Source organism: Lethenteron reissneri, chromosome 14 (assembly GCF_015708825.2).
Source record: "Lethenteron reissneri isolate LAM-NWPU_2019-01 chromosome 14, ASM1570882v1, whole genome shotgun sequence".
NCBI classification, from domain to species: Eukaryota; Metazoa; Chordata; class Hyperoartia; order Petromyzontiformes; family Petromyzontidae; genus Lethenteron; species Lethenteron reissneri.
Window position 1 is genome coordinate 10162973 of NC_083792.1, and position 20204 is coordinate 10183176.

The 20204-nt window shown below is 42.9% G+C and overlaps 2 protein-coding genes across 4 annotated transcripts in view; both read right to left on the minus strand.

The window, feature by feature from the left end:
* LOC133342374 (thyrotropin receptor-like) overlaps positions 1-11497 on the minus strand; it is a 46305-nt gene extending 34808 nt beyond the window's left edge. For all 3 annotated transcript variants that reach the window (XM_061551496.1, XM_061551497.1, XM_061551494.1), the window contains exon 1: positions 10732-11497. In XM_061551496.1, coding sequence (XP_061407480.1) covers positions 10732-10907 — 176 coding nt within the window. In that variant the 5' untranslated portion in view covers positions 10908-11497. The remainder of the gene's footprint in view (positions 1-10731) is intronic.
* A 5632-nt stretch (positions 11498-17129) lies between these two features.
* LOC133342375 (ATP synthase subunit ATP5MPL, mitochondrial-like) lies at positions 17130-19542 on the minus strand. The gene is made up of 4 exons (XM_061551498.1): positions 19399-19542; positions 17903-18023; positions 17497-17517; positions 17130-17317 (listed from the first exon to the last, which is right to left on the minus strand). The coding sequence occupies exons 2-4, from the start codon at positions 18021-18023 to the stop codon at positions 17301-17303; spliced, it is 159 nt and encodes a 52-aa protein (XP_061407482.1). The 5' UTR covers positions 19399-19542; the 3' UTR covers positions 17130-17300.
* Positions 19543-20204: the final 662 nt, after the last annotated feature.

Sequence of the window (20204 nt, forward strand, 5' to 3'; positions counted from 1 at the left end):
TCTGAAAAGTGTCAGATAGGTAGGTGGTAGATGCAAGTTAAAAGAGAGATCAAGTGTAAAGTCACGTAGAATGGAAATAATAAAATAATACAAATAAAACATAATAAAATAATTCTTACGACGTTTCGGCCACAACGCAAGCAGCCGTCCTCAGGTGAAGATCAGGTCTGTCGGGGAGACAGCGTCTCCATTCTACGTGACTTTACCGAAAGAACCAAGAAGATGAATCCCTGCAGTCACGAAAGCTTTAAATCGAAAAAGAGAGATCAAGTGGGTAAGCATGAGAATTGACAAGCTGTGATTGCTCTAGCTCATTGGGTGCCAACCAAGACTGTTTATGACTGGGGATGGCTTTTAACTGGCAAGGAGGGAGGAAACGTCAATGTGTTGTTGTGATTATATATTTGCACGTCAAGCTTGGTGCAAATTGCAGTGGCGCGTTACGCGCAGACACGGTTAGGACGCATTGATGGCATCGGTTTGCGTTGATCTCTTTAATAAGCAATCTATGTACATAACCTGACGCATGTTTACGACTGACTTGGCCTGCATAGCCTCGTATAGCGGTCCACAGTGATCAATTTGCTCCACCTCATGCTCGGCCCCCACCCCCTTTGCTGCCTCGCCATCTCCCCCTCTCAGCAATCCAACCCCAGCGAGTAACCCGAACCCTGAGTGTATGCAGGTGTGCTACAGCCTCTCTGTAAGGGATTTTTTTTTGTTGGGTCACAGTGTGAGATTCCATGCGCTTAAGCATTATGATGCAGCTACGAACTCCAAACCATGGACCATGTAACCTTGCACTGCCATGAATATACATTTGAAGGCGGTGTTATCTGTAATTCACCAAATCCGAGACAAAGCAATTGAACGGCTAATCTGTGTTCAACTTAGGGCTCCTAAGTTGAACACAGGACTGTTTATTTTAAGCCGTTTTAATCCCTTTGTTAATCCACTGCTGAATGAAAAGCTCCCCAAAATAAGTTAGGCATGGAAGTCATTTGGCCACATTTCACCATGCTGATCACTGGAGATTGGTGAAAAGGGGGCCTATGGGCCTGATCACATCTAATTCACCACCGATGTATCCATGCCTGGGTTCGTGGCACGGCATGCTAACCACTCTGCCACCACTCCACCCACACAGTACTGGACATAATCAACATGTAACTCATCCTTGAAATCAGTCAAGAAGATATTTTAATCATCTACACCAGAGCAAGTGATGACTGTACTGTGCACATATATCATACTAGCTGTACTACCCGGCTTCGCCCGGGACTTGTATCTACCACGGCCGGCCGCCTTTGTCTCCCCAGTGGCGATGTTAATACGCTACTGCAGTTACTCGTTTGAGGCAGAGTCGACCTAGGGGAGGTTCAAATAATCGTCACCGGTGGTGGCCGTGAGCGGGAATCGAACTGGGTTCGCCGGGTTGGTAGCGCAGCGTAGCGTTAAGCACTACACCCACCGCTCCTCACACACCACACACGCACAGACACACACACAGACACACACACAGACACACGCAGACACACACAGACAGAGACACACAGACACACAGACAGCACGCTAACCACTACACTACCGCTCCCCACACACCACACACGCACACACACAGACACACACACAGACACACACACAGACAGACAGACACACACACACACACACAGACACACAGACAGCACGCTAAGCACTACACTATCGCTCCCCACACACCACACACGCACACACACAGACACACACACAGACACACACACACAGACACAGACAGCACGCTAAGCACTACACTACCGTTCCCCCTACACAACACACGCGCGCGCGTCCATAGGAACACATACACGCGCTTGCTGCAGACACACACGACTTTCAGGGTGCGCACGGCAGTAAACGACTGCAATAATAAAGCGGCAATGCTGCGCGAGGAACGCCTTAGACCTGCAACACATTTGTGTAATGCGAGCGTAAACACACAAACACATACAAACACATACATACACACACATACACACAAACACATACACACACATACACACACATACACACACACAGACATACACATACACACAAACACACACATACATGCACACAAACACATACACAATACACACACACATACATGCAGACACACAGACAGACACATAACACACATACATACACACACATACATACACAGAAACACATACACACACATACATACACACACACATACATACACACAAACACATGCACGCAGACATACACATAAAGACATACAAAAAAACCCACATACATACACACACACATACACACAAACACATACATACACATACATACACACATACATAGAGACACACAGACATACACATAAACACACATACACATGACCCGGCTTCGCCCGGGACTTGGATCCACGATGCCCGGCCGCCTTTGTCTCCCCAGTGACGATGTTCACACACGACAGCAGTTACGCGTTTGAGGCTGAGTGGACCTAGGGGAGGGCCAGGTCCGTTTCAAATAATCGTCAGCGGTGGTGGGCGTGAGTTGGAATCGAACTGGGGTCGCTCAAGCAGCTTAATGACTGTTTGTACAAAGAACATATAAAGAATCGATTATAATAACCAGGCAAGAGTCCACATTATAGACTGCCAGTACACGCACTCAGCTTCATAAGCAGGCTAGAGTGTACATGATAGAGTGGCAGTACGCTCACCGAGCTTAATAAGCAGGCTACAGTGTACATGATAGACTGGCAGTACGCTCACCCAGCTTAATGAGTATTTGTACAGTGAACATTAAAGTAATCGATTGTTGGCGCGTTGGGTTTAAAAGTAATATTAATAGCACACATTGTGGTGGGGGTGTAGTGAAGAGTAGGAAAAACTTTGATGAATTTACCTCAGAGTGGCGTGGTGGGTGTCGAGGCCTAGCACCGTGCAGAGCCTCCTGCCTCGCCTGATTTTCCCACCCGGCTGACGCTGGGTACGGGTCCCCCCCCCCCCCCACCCCCCACCTAGCGCTCGAACAATACTGAGTAATGGCTATTATTTAATTAAATACGGAGCTTATGAAAGTGGCGAAGGCGTGGCTAGCCGTTGGCAGGGGCAACCGCCGTCCAATGAAACTGCAGCCCTTGGCGAAGGCGTCGCTAGCCGTTGCCAGGTCCAATGAAAGCGGCGAAGGCGTGGCTAGCCGTTGCCAGGGGCAACCGCCGTCCAATGAAAGTGCGTATGGGCCGAAATACACACACACACAGACAGACAGACATGAACGATTTTATATATATAGATAGACCCAATTGCAACGTAAAATGACCACGTTCTTCGTTTAATTGTAACTTTTGGTGCACAAAGGATACTGACAATTAGCACTTGTTGCGTTTTACTTTTAAAGTGCTCCCATCATACTATTCCCACGTGGATATGTGTATCAGAGAAAACGTAATTTGTCCATCTGCGAGTCAGTCAATTAGTCACAGGACTCGAGTAACCTGTGGCTCGATCTGGCGAGAAGAAACCAGGCACCTATCATAGTCATGGCGAGCTTTGCACAACCTTTGACCGAGCGCAAAAATACCACGGATGAAAAATGTTGACATTGCTACTAATTTGGGCTTTAGAATTCAAAACAATTATCTTCACGTTCCTATCATTTTTTCTCAACTTGAAAGTGGGAGCTAAAGACGAAGAATTCTTTTTTTATAGAAAAATGTCAAGTAATATGATCCTTACACATTGGGTTTTTTTGTTCATTCTTTGGATAAACTTAATGAGGGCGAAAATGGCGAGGTGCTTGAGGGCAAAATCTAATGAGGCTTCTGGTCACTCACGTGATGTAGTTTTACTTTGTTTATCCCAACTACATTTGAGAAAAAGCTTCACCCTGTCGCGAGGATACCCTGGTACCAGCTTGTGTGTGTACATGTCTAGATCTCCAGTTGCGCTACCATACACCTCAGCACTCACCCATTCACTCCAATAGCTCACTCCCTCGTGGCAAATCGCCTCCTTATCACTAGTCTATCGTTACTTACTATCTTGGTATTTTCCTCTGAACTTCTCTCATTGATCCTGAGGAATCAGCCTACCACACTGACCGTTTCTCTTCTTGGTTCTTTCGGTAAAGTCACGTAGAAGGGAAGTAATAAAATAATAAAAATAAAACATAATAAAATAATTCTCACGACGTTTCGGCCACAACGCAAGCAGCCGTCCTCAGGTGAGTAATTCCTGCAGTCATGCAAGCTTCGAATCTAGTTTTTTCTTTCGTTCTAACTTTTCTGGCAAAAAATTCCCACTCTGGCAGTTTAACCAACAAATGACAACACAATGTTTCTCTCCCAGAGTGCTATACACGCCGCGTTTCTACTTTTGGTTCTTTTTTGGCATCGTTCGCTGTACACGGTGCCAGGAAATTACGCCTGTATTGAGTGCTGACTCACAGCACTGACCCTGACCCTCAGTGCGTCGCGTTGAAATTGGGTTAAATCAGTCCAACTGTGCTGAACACGAGTGCCACTTGTTCGGTCCGTGTTGTGCAAGTGAGTGGAGATCATTTGCTGACTATACAAGCCACATTCCCCCATCCAGTGCTTGGATTCTTAAAGTGGCAGTTTACTTTAAAATGAGCTCTTTCTACTCTGGACTGATTCGGTTCTTTTCATGTGGATGTATTCGTGATGACGCACATTGAATAGGAACTACGGGCACAACAGGTAATGCAGATATTACATTACATGGCTTGTTTTTACTTTGTTTCGTATTTTTTTATACTTCATACCGATTGTGCTGTCAAACATCTCACGAGACAAGATGCGTATTTGGATCTCTGGCAGATTACTCTGTTACATTGCTGCTGATGTGGATCACAATTACTGAATGGAACTATTTCAAATAAAAGTACAATTTCATAATTACGTTATTTTTTGGCGAACAGAATAAAGTCTTTGCATTAAAATTGTCAAATGTTACGGAAAATGTATTTGAACGAGTACAAATCGTTTCTTGAAGACATCGTTTCGAATTGAACAAATGTGAAAATAATGTTAGATAATTATGGATAAAAACATACAAACAAATGCAATTAATTATACCTTGGTGTACCAGCAGTATTAATATCAATACGTATTATATCCAGGAAAACCTCAACTACGCATCAAGATCCTCTTTCGGGAAGAAAAACCTGCTTTGGATGTTGGGAAAATTCCTTATTTAATATTTTTTGCATGTGTGAGAAACCCTCCTGCAACCGCTTCACATCATGATAATCCGAGGTTGATCCACCAACCTCAACTCCATATTACTGTCTTCTTGTTTCTTTCGGTAAAGTCACGTAGAAGGGAAGTAATAAAATAATAAAAATAAAACATAATAAAACAATTCTCACGACGTTTCGGCTACAACGCAAGCAGCCGTCTTCAGGTGAAGAATGAGACACTACCAAACTAGGAGCTTATATATAAGCTGCATTGGGGGTTGAAGAGCGCCTTAACAAAAAGAATGTGCATGTGAAGAGGGATTTAGCATATTCATGGAAAATGCGTAGGCGTTGGGCGGGGGGGTGTCAAAGTCATATTATGCCCATGCATTATGCAGGATCAGCAGCAACCAAGGGGGGTGCAGGGATTAGCAGTAACAAAGGAAAGGAATGTTAATGATATGTAGCTGCAGTTACTCAACAACCACGTAGAAAACTAAAGTATAAACTACATAAAAAACTAAAGTATAAACTGCATCGCACCATCAGTATACTTACTATACTCTATAATAAGCTGAGTTACTAACAGCAAGTAATACATTACAATTTTACCTCGTAAAAATTCTATAATATGCTTCCATCTAAACCTTATTCTCTTACATCACACGAGCATATACCGTACTATATACTGCCATAGATAAACCCAACACTAAATTATATACTGTATTGCTGTAAACCAACCTATATCTTATACATTTAATATCACACTATGTATTATTCTACACACCCTAATGTGTATCGAAATGGTTTATTACGTCCTTCCAATGATTGCTGAGCCAGAATCCATCTTCTCGGTTAAAGTTGTCTCTGTGTTTGTATATGTGGATCGCCTCATGAACGAATCTCTCATGATAGCCAGATGGCTTGCAGAGAACCTCTGTCTTTACTGGGTTATAAGAATGTGTCACCACCACCACCTCTGTACTTCATTTCAGATTTGTATCAAGGTTATGAAAACAAAACAATGAATGTCTCACATCCATTCAATCGCAAGATATTGCTTGCGCCGGGTTCCAGCAGAGACGTTTGGGATTATGGCCTTATTGCGCGTGTTGTCACTGCAAGCAAGTGTATTTGCTGCGACCACCCATCACTCCAGCTCACCTCACCTATAATTGCCAAAACAGTTACTATATGGAGTAGTGGACCTGGGTTATTAGACGGAAGGACAACAATCAAAGCCTGCACGCTTCCCCCACCGACTAGACTGCATGAAGTGTTGTGTGATCTGAAGTATTAGTCTTACTTATATTTTTCTTTCTTTGTTGGGCCAAAAAAAACACAGCGGGATTAAATATACGCACACGTGCTTTTGTGTCGAAAAGCGATTCATTGTTTCGTGGCTTTTTAAAGAAAAAAAATAACACAACAATTATATAACAATGACGAAAAATTGCCAACCGCAAAAAGAGTTTGTCTAGCCAAATTACACGCAATGCTATGATCAGGACATCTAAATCAGCAAAAAATGTAAACAAGTGACATTTGTAAAGAACGTGTGAATAACCAAAATATCTGCATTTACGATATCACGTGCTTACGTTTGACTCGTGGAGCACACTATACTATTAAAACATAATAGAATAGTAGGTTTTTACCCTTTTAACTGGTACAAAACTGACACCTTTATTCAAGGCATCATGTTTGCAATGACCACAACTACTTGTGTTGTGGTCATTGCAAACATGATGCCTTGAATAAAGGTGTCAGTTTTGTACCAGTTAAAAGGGTAAAAACCTACTATTCTATTTTGCCACTGGTAAAAGAGATCTCATAGTGTCTATTAAAACATGTTAAAAGTGTTCATAATTAGTTTGTTTTGGGTTATATCGAATAGTTATAATGCCAATGTTCATCTGTACCCTCGGCCACCCGACACAGGCAATGGAATGAAGTTGTTATGGGCAAATATGCTTTGGTTTTTCCGCAAAACAGAATGTTGAAAAGTAAGCATTTTTTAATGATTGTATAATTATTAAAATTATACCCATACGATATAACCGAAAATTTACTAATCAGGAATCGTAGGATTGGTCGTGAAAGCCAACGTATACAATGAATTTGTTAATAATAGAACACGTAGAAAAATTGATATATTCGCCACATTGTGCTAGATTTGGCTATACAATATATTCACATTTTAAAGCTTGGGTTGAGCGCCTCTTCATTAGCCTGTACACATCAGGTCACACCTATTTACGTTTATTCTGAGAGAAATCAAACAACTGCATCAAGGCGAAGGACTACTTTAGCCACTTAAAGGACCATGTGGATAAGATGAGTGTATTGACACGCTTATATTAGAATCCATCTCAATGTTATAGTCCAGTATTAGCAGTGTCAGACATGTTTTATGAAAAGGCTTTTAGCAGGCACAGCAAATTCAGGAACTCCATATGAAGCTAAAACAAGGCCAATTTTTAATTTATGTACGATCAGTGAAATTAATACATAATTTGAGTTCACCAATCTCCATAAGACACTTGAGTGCATGGGATTGTTCAGGTCAGTAGCGCTGGTTTGTACTAATCTACCAGCCCGTGACAGGACGTGTGGAAGAGCTAAAGTATAAGTGTAAATCTGTTTGAATGTTTATTGTGTGTGTAGAGAGGCAGATGATGTGCATGATGAGTCAGGTTGTCAGATAATCAGGCGTGCGGTTTGGGCTGACCTACTTATTTAATATATATTTTCTGTATATTTACCTGTGTAGACTATGTGATTGGGTTCATAAGAAAGGTGTTATGAATTAGATCGTGTGTCGATATGAGTGCGTGTCGTGAATCAACCACCACCCGATACAACCAATTAGTGGGTTGCCACGATGTGACGATACCGTGATAAATTGTACCATATAGATCCACAATGATCATTACATTTTCTGTAAGTATTATTATTTTTCCTAACAATATATAAGAAATAAAAACAATTAAAGATTGCAATACAAATTTCAATTATTAAAAAAATAGCTGTTAACCATTACACTACATTTGTGCTTTGTAAAACGTTTTCTGTGTGTCAAAATGATGGCATGGTGGTTGTGTAGCATCATTTTCTGACGTGTACATTGCAAGTATTATGGATTGTATACAAAATTATGTTTACGAATGCAATTTCCATGAAACTAATGGGTCCCATGCTGTTTGTGAATGGATGTGGTCTGTGACATCAAGAAAGCATGCTGCTCTTATTGGATGTGAGTAGGTTCGGAAAATCCAAACTGGGCCAGAGTCTGCCTATTTAAACACATGCTGCTGAAAAATATTGGTGCAAATGGGTAAAAACATTTTTTTTACTTTTCGTGGAGAAATAGACTCTTAACTGTTTATTTATCTATGTATTGCTTGAACACCGCTCGGCGGTGATTATGATGGCCGGTAAATAATTGTGGATTATTACATCACAGGGTTGCTTGGAGAAGCATTCATCCATTCGTACTTTGATGATAACCATAGTTATTAGCATATAAATTACTATTCTATGTTAAGACCACCTTTAGAATACATATATCAGTTTGACACTTTTTTTCCCAAGTAAGGCAAACTTGTGCATTGGTTACACATCAATTTCTTGTTCTTTGTTCTTTTTGTTTTTGGTGCCATTTCTTAATTTGCTTATTTATTTTCGAGTTTCCTTGAAAGCAGGGTTTTCATTTCCTTGGTAGTGGCTGTATATGGGATTTGGTAATTATATATAATTAAAGAACAGCGTTATGGGATGCTATTAGTATGAATTACGCAATAAAAAATGAAAGTATAATAATTATTAACATCAGTGGTAAAAAGTAGCATTGAAGCTTTACTCTACAGCCCTTTCCAATCCTCTGCTGGATGAAGGCCTATCCACAAAAGCCGGCCGTGGGTGGTTGTGGACTATAAATGTTGACCATACTTCACCACGCTGGCCAGCGCAAGTTGGTGAAGGGGGGGGGAGGGGGTCAGGACTGGTCCATATAGAGCTCATCACTCTCAGACATTGTAAGAAATTAAATTCAAGAAGCAAGGATTCGTTGTAAAGTACGCGCTCGTCACTGTGCAAAACACGTAATTTACAATAAATTAATATGTAATATAGGCAAATTAATATACAGCAGTAATTAAGTAAGAAAAGTAATTGCGAATAAGGTCGGTGGGTGTGGAGTGTTGGCACAGTGGCTAATGCCCTCGTTAAACCCAACTACAAGAGTTATCTTCTTGGTTCTTTCGGTAAAGTCACGTAGAAGGGAAGTAATAAAATAATAAAAATAAAACATAACATAATAACATAACATGATAAAATAACATAAAATAATTATTTTTATTATTTTATTACTTCCCTTCTACGTGACTTTACCGAAAGAACCAAGAAGATGAATCCCTGCAGTCACGAAAGCTTTAAATCGAAATTTTACAAGAGTTATATTTCCAGCAACAGCTCACATCGGGGATGGTTCATATCTGAACCAGCCCTTCACGAGCCCGCTACATTGCTGCATACTCGCCAGCGTGGTAATGTATGGTTTGGGGAGGTGTTCATCCAGCAGTGGATTATTATTTTCGGTCGTAAAAAAACACATTTTTAAGAACTTACTACAATGCGCATTTAAACGTACTGCAATAGTGCAATTAGTTATCAATACAGCACGTGTCAATGCGATACTGTGTAACACACTCCACTACGACTAAATACTGCCGAGGCAACATTTTTCATATGAAGTCAAGTAAACTGCTTAATTTCAGTTGCCTTGTAATTTTTCATTTCAACACGTGTTCAGTTACCATATGTACACATACAGTGAAACGCATACAACGCTGTGTTATAAGAATACATTGTCAGCAACCAAGAGATGGTAGTGCGCCTGGAAATGTTTTAATCCCATGAAAATGTTGCGTTTTTAACAAAGTCGATATTTTTGCCCGCATCACAAACACCTGTTGTCTGTAATACTGTCACATTAAAAAAAAATCTAAACAAGGTCATCCATATCGTAGAGCCCTCTGATAAAGCACATTAATAGTGAGTGATATGTGGCTTTGCATTTTTTCGCACGTTTCATTAGACCAGGTGTCGGCAACCAAAATAACAAGAAGAGCCATTTCTTTCCAATTCGGTACAAAATTCAGTATTTCAAGAGCCGCAATGGATCTGAGTACATACTGTACATATGTACATATTGTCAAGAAGCAGCCCGTAAAGTGCCGCATGCGGCTCCGGAGCCGTAGGTTGCCGACCCCTGCATTAGACGAACAGACAGATGGACATGGGATGCACGGCAGAGTCGGACACATGGCTGAACAGGTGGACGGAAACGATGGACGAACGAACGCACAGATTGACAGACAGACGGACAATCAAGGGATAGACAGGAGGGACAGACAGAAGGACATGGGATGCATGGGGGGGGGGGGATCCAACAAACATATGGATTGGTTGGACGGAATCAATCGATGAAGAATCGATGTTACGCGGAGCAAACGGATGGACAGATTGGACAAACGTGGGAGCTATTGTACTCACAAGAAGATGCTGTCCCTGGGCAGAGGTGACGGTATGTCAAGGTTTCTCATCCCAACGCACTCCACCCTCTGCTCTAAGCATCGGCAATTGGCCGGACAAAGCCAGGATTGACATGCCACGACATGCAGTAGCAGCAGCAGCAGCGGCGGCGTCAGCGCCGATACTCCAACCCACATCTCTCGTCTGCGTATGCCGAGCAACTGGTGTTGTTATTCCTACTTACAGCTACGTGTGTCGGAGGATGTCACCCGCTGCTACTACACCTTAGGTCAAACTTCAGGTCCCTTCCCGAGTCGCGTCGGTGAGCACAGCATCCCAGGGGGGAGCAGGCGGGCTGGGTCTGTGATATTTAGGGTTGTTAACCCGATTGAAAACTTACAGCCTATTAACACCGTTGAATAGCTTCTGCGAGTAACGCTGGGCTTGCTCGCACATGTGTGTGTGTGTGCTCAACTCAGTTACTTTGCGCTCTGTGCTATTTATGTCGCCTTGCTACGATCTCATTCTACAGTCTGCAAGATTTACATAGCGCACACGCAGTACGCATGTGCGTGTAATTACGAAAGCGCGCGTCTGTATCTGTGTGAGTAAATACACCGGCGGCAATCCCTGCTCCGAATACGCGCGTGTGTGTGTGTGTAAATAGTATTGTTATACAGCCGTGTTAAGAGATTTCAAGAGTTTGGAGCGCGGCGAGGACTCGAATTTAGCCCACGAGTTAAATCCTTTTGGCGAATGCGCACTGCTCCTCCGCACGCGGTCTCGATCGGGCTAATTACCGTGGGTAGTTTTAAGACGGAGGAGGCTCGGTCGGGGGTGGTTTGTGGATGGTAGGAGGGGTGTGTGGGTGGGTGGGTGGGGGAGTAAGGAGGCATAGGATATTTAATACGGATCTGCCATAAACCCAACCCCACAGTGCGGTTGGTTGGGTTATACGCGGTCCTTTTGATTTGCTGCTGAGATTTTTCTTATATAGCAGAGGGCCAAGTCTCCCTCCCCATCCCATACACTCCTCCCCTTCTTGCTGTTCCCACCCTGCGTCAGTTCGTTCTTCGTTGATTGAGGCTGCAGGGCTGTTGACATAACAGCAGCGACCCCTCTCCAATGCTCATTGCTGAGTTAAAGATCCCAACAAGTGTCGTCCGATGCGTTTCTCATAACGCCATTCCCAGGGGGTTAATGCCCCAATTCATCTTTCACGGGTCTCTGGCTGGGGTGGGTCGTACGCGAGTGGCGGTCACAACCACAGCGAGAGGTACAATAAGCTAAACTATTTTTTTTATTTCACCAGGTGAGGCCCACTGAGCTGTATAGCTTCTTTTCAGAAGCGACCTGACCGCAAATGATAGCTCAACGTAGCGGCTCATTACGCGGAAATGTATAGCAGCCAAATACTCTAAAAGGAAGGTTTCTAAATATGGGGGGACGGGGACCGGAGAACCCGGAGAAAATCCACGCGTACACGGAGAGAAACATGCAAACTCCAAATATACACAGGCGTCAGAGTCTGGATCGAAGCCACGACCTCCTGCATACCGGGCGAGGTAGTTAACATCTCGCCGGGCATTGACATATTGTCTCGAGTCGCCGATACTCCTGGTTGAAATTCAACCCTGGTTGTTCCTCTTGAACCACCACGCACGGGAACACGTCTGTCCGCTTTTTACCAGTCTCTTACAATACAATGCAAATTGAGTGTACAAACCGCACGCGCCTGATGATTGATAAACAATTGCCCCGACGTGATACCCATATTTCAAGCAAATGTTGGAACATCGTGTAAGTGTGCAAATGTGAGTCCCATGTGACGTTAAGTTAAACTCTTTCTACGTCTTATTGTGTAGATAACTCACATACAGATGACCCTATTATATTCAAGACGCACTACTGCGTCTTATAATTAGGTGGGTGTGCCCATATTTATATAACTGCCTTAGGTGCGTCTTGCTTTCCGGAGCGTCTTGTAATCTGGAGAACATGGTAACAGAGACCTTGGAGAATCTTACTGTATGCGTAGTGATATTGAATGAGTCACTGTAGCGCGTGGCGCTGGGAGATTGGTAGACATTGGAATTAGGGGGAGCAGCCCCCTCTACCAGTTGGACACGTGGGCCAAGCCCGGAGCCTTCTGGGGGATCCAGAAGGGGGCGTGGCCGAGGGCGGAGCCTGGCCACGCTGGGGAGAATAAAAGGCGAGCTCCGACTCCCAGTCGGGGCTGCTGCCATCGGGAGTGGAACTCGTCATGCTGCTGTCGTCTTGGTCTTCGCCTCTTCTAGCTGTGGGTCTGGAAGCATGTTGGCTGTCCAGACCCGGTATGGAGTTATCCCCTATGGCTGTGAGAGCCGGAATAAACAAGAGGGATAACGCCTCCTACTCGTGTCTCTGAATTCGCCCGCGACATATGGACTCGTGTCCCACAAAACAGAGCAATTGCTGTACCGTTTTAATTTGAAGCAACGCTCTCAACGTCCGGTGGGACGTTGTTTAGACATTGTAAGGGGCGTGAAGAGTAACTAACGACTTGACTTGTATTTGAACGCAAGTTGGTAAAATGCATAGCGTTGTGATGAGTCACTGGCACTGAAGTTTGGGAAAGCTTGCTCTGAAACGTGCGTGCTTGCCTCGTTCTAAGCTGCACACAGAATCCAATCCACCCCCCTTCCCCCCACATTCTCGAGGTGATGAGCACTAGCCTGATCAAATGAAAACCATGCCGACTCTTGTTCGCTCGTGTATATAACATTCATGCCACTGCTAATCGTACAAGCCTTGGGACAGCTGATACTTTAATCATCAAACAAACCCACCAATCCAGCTGTGACCAATACGTGCATGACAAAAAAAAAAATTTGTGGATATCAGGACAAATCGGAACACGAACAGAAGATTCCAACAAATCTCGTTACGACTGAATTGGTAAATGAATATCCCCGACGAACAAGCCACACACTCTTCTTGGTTCTTTCGGTAAAGTCACGTAAATAAAATAATAATATTTTTTATTTTATTATGTTTCATTTTTATTATTTTATTACTTCCATTCTACGTGACTTTACCGAAAGAACCAAGAAGATGAATCCCTGCAGTCACGAAAGCTTTAAATCGAAAAAGCCACACACTATATATAATAATTTATACCAATAGATGGCGCTGCAGCACGAAGGAATGAGTCCGTGGAATATGGATGCAGGGTTGAACTCGTCGGCTTTCGCGACCAATGAGTTTTTAAAACAAAATCATGCTTAAATCCATGCTCGAGTCCATTCTCAATCCCATGCTTGCTCAAACACGTGCTCTACCCCATGCTTGAACCCATTCTAAAACCCATTTTCGCTCAAACTCGCGCTTGCATCGAAACCCATGCTTGAACCTGTAATCGAACCCATGCCCGTGTGTCCGTGTTTACGTTCGATACAAAATCCCGATTTTCACGTAGGATTTGAGACACTGGGACAGCCTTTCTGACTGGCCAAACAGGAACGTTTACTCGGCTCACCAAGTGTGGTGCAATTGTTGCTTATATTCAAAGGCAATAAAAAAGACATCGTTTTACTGCACGTCTGCAATGCCTAGGTTGGCTAAACCCCAGGTTTTTTCTGCAATACCTTCAATGGAAAACTTTCCACATGTGCTTTCTCTCAAAGCAGATATATACTCGTACAAGCTATGGTTAAAAAAAAAACTCCTTTCACATATCCCACCATCGAAACGTGCAACTTCACTGAAGTTCTAACTTTTTCATCCCATATACGGGAAGGCCTCGACATCCACATGGGTTAGGATCTTGAAAACTCGCGCGAAAGTACAAATCGCGAATCTAGATAGCGTACTGTACTATGCTTATACTGGTAGGAACCTCCTGGTTACACCAGCCCACAGGGGATTATTGTGTCCGTCGTGCAGGGAGGGGCTGGGTGGGGAGGGTGGGGAGGGGCGGGGAGGGGCTGGGCGGCGAGGGGCTGGGTGGGAGGGATGGGGCTGGGTGGGGAGGGGCTGGTCACCCCGTGGTGCCCTTATAAAACTCAACGTTTAACCTACTCACGCCGGCTTGTGCCCGCCCTCACAGTCGGGCATATTTGCGGAATACACCACGCCGCCGTTGACCCTGGCCATTGACCGAGCAACCCAACGTTCCTACCAGCTCCCTCCGCAGGAATGTGGTTTTCCTGCCTTACCCAAGCTTGCATTTGGTGTTGACAAATCGACAGGAATTCACGTACTTGTAAAATGTGTACTTCGATACCTTATATTTATCGCGACCTGCTTACATTTTCTCTTACCTTTATATCGTTTTTCTTGGTTTGTTGATGCAACTCGCTGACCCGCCCCTAACATGACATCTTTGAACACATTTCATAGCTCATCGGATTCCTCCAGGATAAATATTCTGATTATAAAACCGGACTGTTGACTCGTTTACCATGTAACAGCGGCCAACAGGTGACCCAGGATCACCACGAGCTAAGTCTATCCAACAACTCAACTTGTCGAGCTAAACCCAGTGTTCTTCACTCATTTTCAGAGGGGGACACTTTCTCCGATAAGGCATCGGTGAGGGCTGCCACACATTTGAACTCATTGGAGGTTTAACAGCACGATGGGGATGTTTTCGCATGTGTATTTTTTACTTAGTTGCATAAGTGCCTACCAGAAACTCTGATTAATGGGGGGCCGCAGAATTTGTAATTGAATGCACTCATCCACGATGGTTGAGCTTCATGTTAACTTAATTTTGCATGTTTTTGTTCCGATTTGCGTTGTGAATGTATGTTGGATCTCACCCAAGTGCAAGGAAATGTGTCCGAGTACAGTAAATTGTGAATTATGTTCATGTACTAGCGTTTCTTTGCGTTAAAGTTCAGAATGAAGTAATTAAGTACAGAGAATAATATGTTATGACATTTATCGGTAGTTTCATACACCTTTCAAGACATCTGGCCAGTGTGAAAGAGTAGGCCAAATAACCCCTGGAAGGGATCTTGAGCTCCAATTGAAGGTGTTTTTGCCACCAGTGGCACAAGCAAGAAATTGCAGGTCTGCCCCTGTAACTATACTTGATCAAAGGGAGCAATGGAGAATATTTAAAGCAGTGTACTATCAAACCAACCACTTAACGCTTAATTCCTTGTCACTAATATAAGTGGTTGAGTGATGCCTATAACGGTTGGCTACGTATGGTGCAAAAGAAGTTCAACATACATAGCAGAAGCAGTCCTGGGCTCACTCATCACAAACCCAAACTGCCTGGTGAAGTCGGATCAACTTCCATTACCGACACGGTGTAGAGGCCTTCAAGCAGATTGATAAAGAACTGAATTCACTTTTTGCACAGGAATACAAATGGTACCTTGTTCAATGCAATCTGTTGCATTGCCTTTTCACCGTACACTTCGAGAAGAACATGTGTAATTGCCATGTATGATAACACTGGTCAACAAAAAAAAACTTTTTTTTCTGGCCTGGACTTTTGCAGCTGTTTTAGACTAATTTCAGGGTGCCGATTCCAAATCTGATCTCAGATTTGCTCTATCACATCTCATTTGTATGCTATCGGCATACCCCATTTTCATTGATTTTACCCGAAATTAACTCCGTCACTTATGATTGCAAGTTGTTGCGAGTCAGTGACTGCTTTAGTGTTAAAATATGGTGCTGTATTTTTAGGATAGTGTGTTTATAATATCATTTTATGTAGATATCCACATTTATGTAATATTTTTCTTCTGCAGTTTTTATTGAAAATGCAATATTTGATATCTCAAAAACCTGATGTGATAGACAAAAACTGATGCCAGATTTGGAATCAGCACCCCTAAAATTACCTTAAAACCGTTGGAATACCTTATGCCAGAAAAAGTGTGTTGACCAGTGTTATCCATTGCCTATTTTTGCAGGGCATTTGTGAATATGTATACTTTCACTTCATTGGTCCTGTTGTGGAAATTCCAATCGCAGTGAAACTATAGACATGGTCAAATGATGCATGCAGGAAGTATTGTCTGGTGATTGGTCTGATAAACGGGTCATCTCTGTGAATTAACAGCTGGTGTGCAAACATTCAAGGTCATTGCTGTTATTTTCCAAGTGAATTTTATTGTTGGACACAAGTTGTGGGCATATCGTGTCAAGACATCCATCTCCTTTTAGAGATGCACCACAGCCAGTCTGACTTTTAAATGTATTATTAGCCTGGTTAATTTGTATTTTCAAGCAAATATGTTTTGTGGTATATCTATCAATCTTACAGTTTATGAAATATCCCTAACCATCCTTGTTTAATGTTTTTACAACAAAAATACAATCGCATAGTGGAGATATTTTTACAATACCCAATTTATCAACTGAAGTACTGTAATGAGGACTGTTGTGATGGAAATAGCAGATGTAAATACGAGAAATAACATTTCGATTTCACATTTTATTGTGACAGAGGTTATACAATAGGTACAATGACAGTCTCAGTGATCAATGTTCCTGTTGCATCCAGCACAAAGTCTAAACCAAGGCGCATGGTCCATTGAAGGGAGATGTGCAGCAATGTGGTTGGTCTTCATGGGGGTACATTTACATTAGTGACCCGAGCTACCTGGAAACGAGAAAAAGTGCTTCAACTCCCAGTGCAGTTCATATTTATGACAAAGCGTGATCAATATTTTGGCCAATAAAACACATTTTATTTGATAGACGTATGAAGACACCATAAGTGTTTTTGTCAGTAAACTAACAAAACAGTTCCATTTATGTGCATGGAAAAAAGGTACTCACTGCTCTTCACTGCTTTGTTGCCTGAAAATAAAACAAAATACAGAATTTCGATTTAAAGCTTTCGTGACTGCAGGGATTCATCTTCTTGGTTCTTTCGGTAAAGTCACGTAGAAGGAGGAGAACAGGTCCTGTTCTCCACCTGAAGACGGCTGCTTGCGTTGTGGCCGAAACGTCGTGAGAATGATTTTATTATGTTTTATTTTTATTATTTTCCTTCTACGTGACTTTACCGAAAGAACCAAGAAGAAAAATACAGTATATTACATGACGAGATTACAAAGTAGCATGAAATATTTCAAAAATGAGAAACCACTTATCTTTTCCATAATTAAACACGTTAACATTCTCCTGTACAATGTAAGGATAAAATAGCAGAGCTAATCTGAAGGCACACGAGGGCACTCACCTCCGAATGAGATTTTGTAGTAGAGGAGGAACATAACGCCGACACCCACCCACACCTGGGGATGGGCGTGGAGGTAATAGGGTCGCATCTTGCCCCAGTACTGTGTGAAGAAGCCCGACATCTACACGCACAAAATATAAATTGAGTCTCCAGACACATAGCTGACCCGCCTCTACTCACTACAGTCATTTTGCTGTGGCTGTTCCACCTGATGACGGAAGCTTGTGTTGCCTCCGAAACGTCGTGATTTAATTTAGTTATTTTCATTTTTTTTCATACTCGTCTCCTGTTTATGACTCTGAACAAGCGGTTTTAAAATGGGGGATCGATGTCTTTTGTAAAACTATTCTGGTAGTGGTCTTCTGTCCTCTGGGTGGTAATGAAATTGCTAAGGGCAACCGTCTTCCAGAAGATGATTCTGAACAGCTACATTGCAACACGGCTTCTGGAAGACAATACATATTACTCGATTATGACGCAAACCAACTTGTATTTTATATACAGCTAAAACAATGCGTCTTGTAATCCGGAGAATAGTTACTTAGATTCAATAATAGAATTGTCTTCACACCCAGAGATGTATAGGCATCGCGCTCATCATCAAAATCGGGGCCCAATTTACATGTAAAGTCAAATTAAGCTAAACTGTGCACATTCTAAAACAAGCCTCATCTATAATAGAGGTATGTTGAGTTAGATCGCGTAGATATAAATGTGTCGTTAAACCAGCCACCACCCGGCAGTTAATTAGTAAGGTTTGTCACGTACACAGAACATTCCAATTCGTCACTAGTACAGCAACACCGGTGTGTTGGAGAGTAAATCCACAACATTTACAATCTGAGTACGCCGTTTCGCCAGTAATTACAACATCAAGCAGACGACAGCCAGATTTGTGGATAAATCCTCCTCCTGTTTCATCTCTACGTTTAGTTCTGAGGCAGTAAAGGAATCCCACATCGCCTTTAACGAAAGCCAAATTCATTAACAGCAAGCCCAATCGACAAAATCACATTACAGAGGCATAGTTACGGCGCATATCTGCAATGGGTCAGTGGTGGAAATTCCACATTCCCACGATGGGGACCAGTCCACCCATATAACCCATAACGAGCACTATCGTTGACAATCAGCATCCATTATCGATCCACTGCTGGATGAATGCCCTCCAAGTGGTCGCCATTGCCACACGACAGCGCAAAGCAATACAAAACTACAACGACAACATCACGTTACAACCGATAACACAAACTATGAAAGATAACATCGTGGTATTATTCCCTTGACACATATACTGCCGGGTCAGGCTAAGAACATTTAGGCCTCATCGAAGCCACGGTCCAAGGGCACCTCCCGGTACAAGAAAAAAAGACGAGAAACGGTGACAATTGAACGTCAACGACGCACCACGCCGTGTAATGGCACGGATAAGAAACCCGCAGCTATTCGCCGTAAACTCGTAAGGTAAAAGCGATGTGTGTGTGTGTGAAGCCCACCGCTGGCGAGGTTGACCTAGGGCGGAGGAGAGTGGGAAGCTCACAGCGCGTTGAGGATTGTGGTGTGTGGGGGGGGTAGAGGGCGACTTCGCGTCGCACGTGGAGGACGTCACCCAGCGATTGGGGGCGGCCATGTTGGGTAGGGGAGGGCCCCTGCCGCGTTACTCTATGGGGCGGGGGACTTCGGTCAGAGGCCGCGCGTCGCTACTTGATGACGTTGCACGACAAACGCCCGTGGACTCCAATGAGCACTCGCCCGTAGTAAGATGGCGAGCGAATGAGTGCTGCGGATTTAATATTAATTGGATTACAATATTTCGATTTAAAGCTTTCGTGACTGCAGAGATTTATCTTCTTGGTTCTTTCGGTAAAGTCACGTAGAAGGGAAATAATAAAATAATAGTGTTATTATTCTTGGTTCTTTCGGTAAAGTCACGTAGAAGGGAAATAAAAAAAATATGAAAAATACAAAAACAATAACTATTAAATTTCGATTTAAATCTTTCGTGACTGCAGGGATTTATCTTCTTGGTTCTTTCGGTAAAGTCACGTAGAAGGGAAATAATAAAATAATAGTGTTATTATTCTTGGTTCTTTCGGTAAAGTCACGTAGAAGGGAAATAAAAAAATATGAAAAATACAAAAACAATAACTATTAAATTTCGATTTAAATCTTTCGTGACTGCAGGGATTCATCTTCTTGGTTCTTTCGGTAAAGTCACGTAGAAGGGAAATAATAAAATAATAAAAATAAAACAATAAAATAATTCTCACGACGTTTCGGCCACAATGCAAGCAGCCGTCCT

Bases quoted from the DNA above. Each gene is read 5' to 3' on its own strand.
- LOC133342375 (XM_061551498.1), bottom strand. From the start codon at position 18,023: ATGTCGGGCTTCTTCACACAGTACTGGGGCAAGATGCGACCCTATTAC. The intron at 17,518-17,902 runs GTGAGTGCCCTC...TTTTATTTTCAG, and splicing joins CTACAAAATCTCATTCGGAG to GCAACAAAGCAGTGAAGAGC.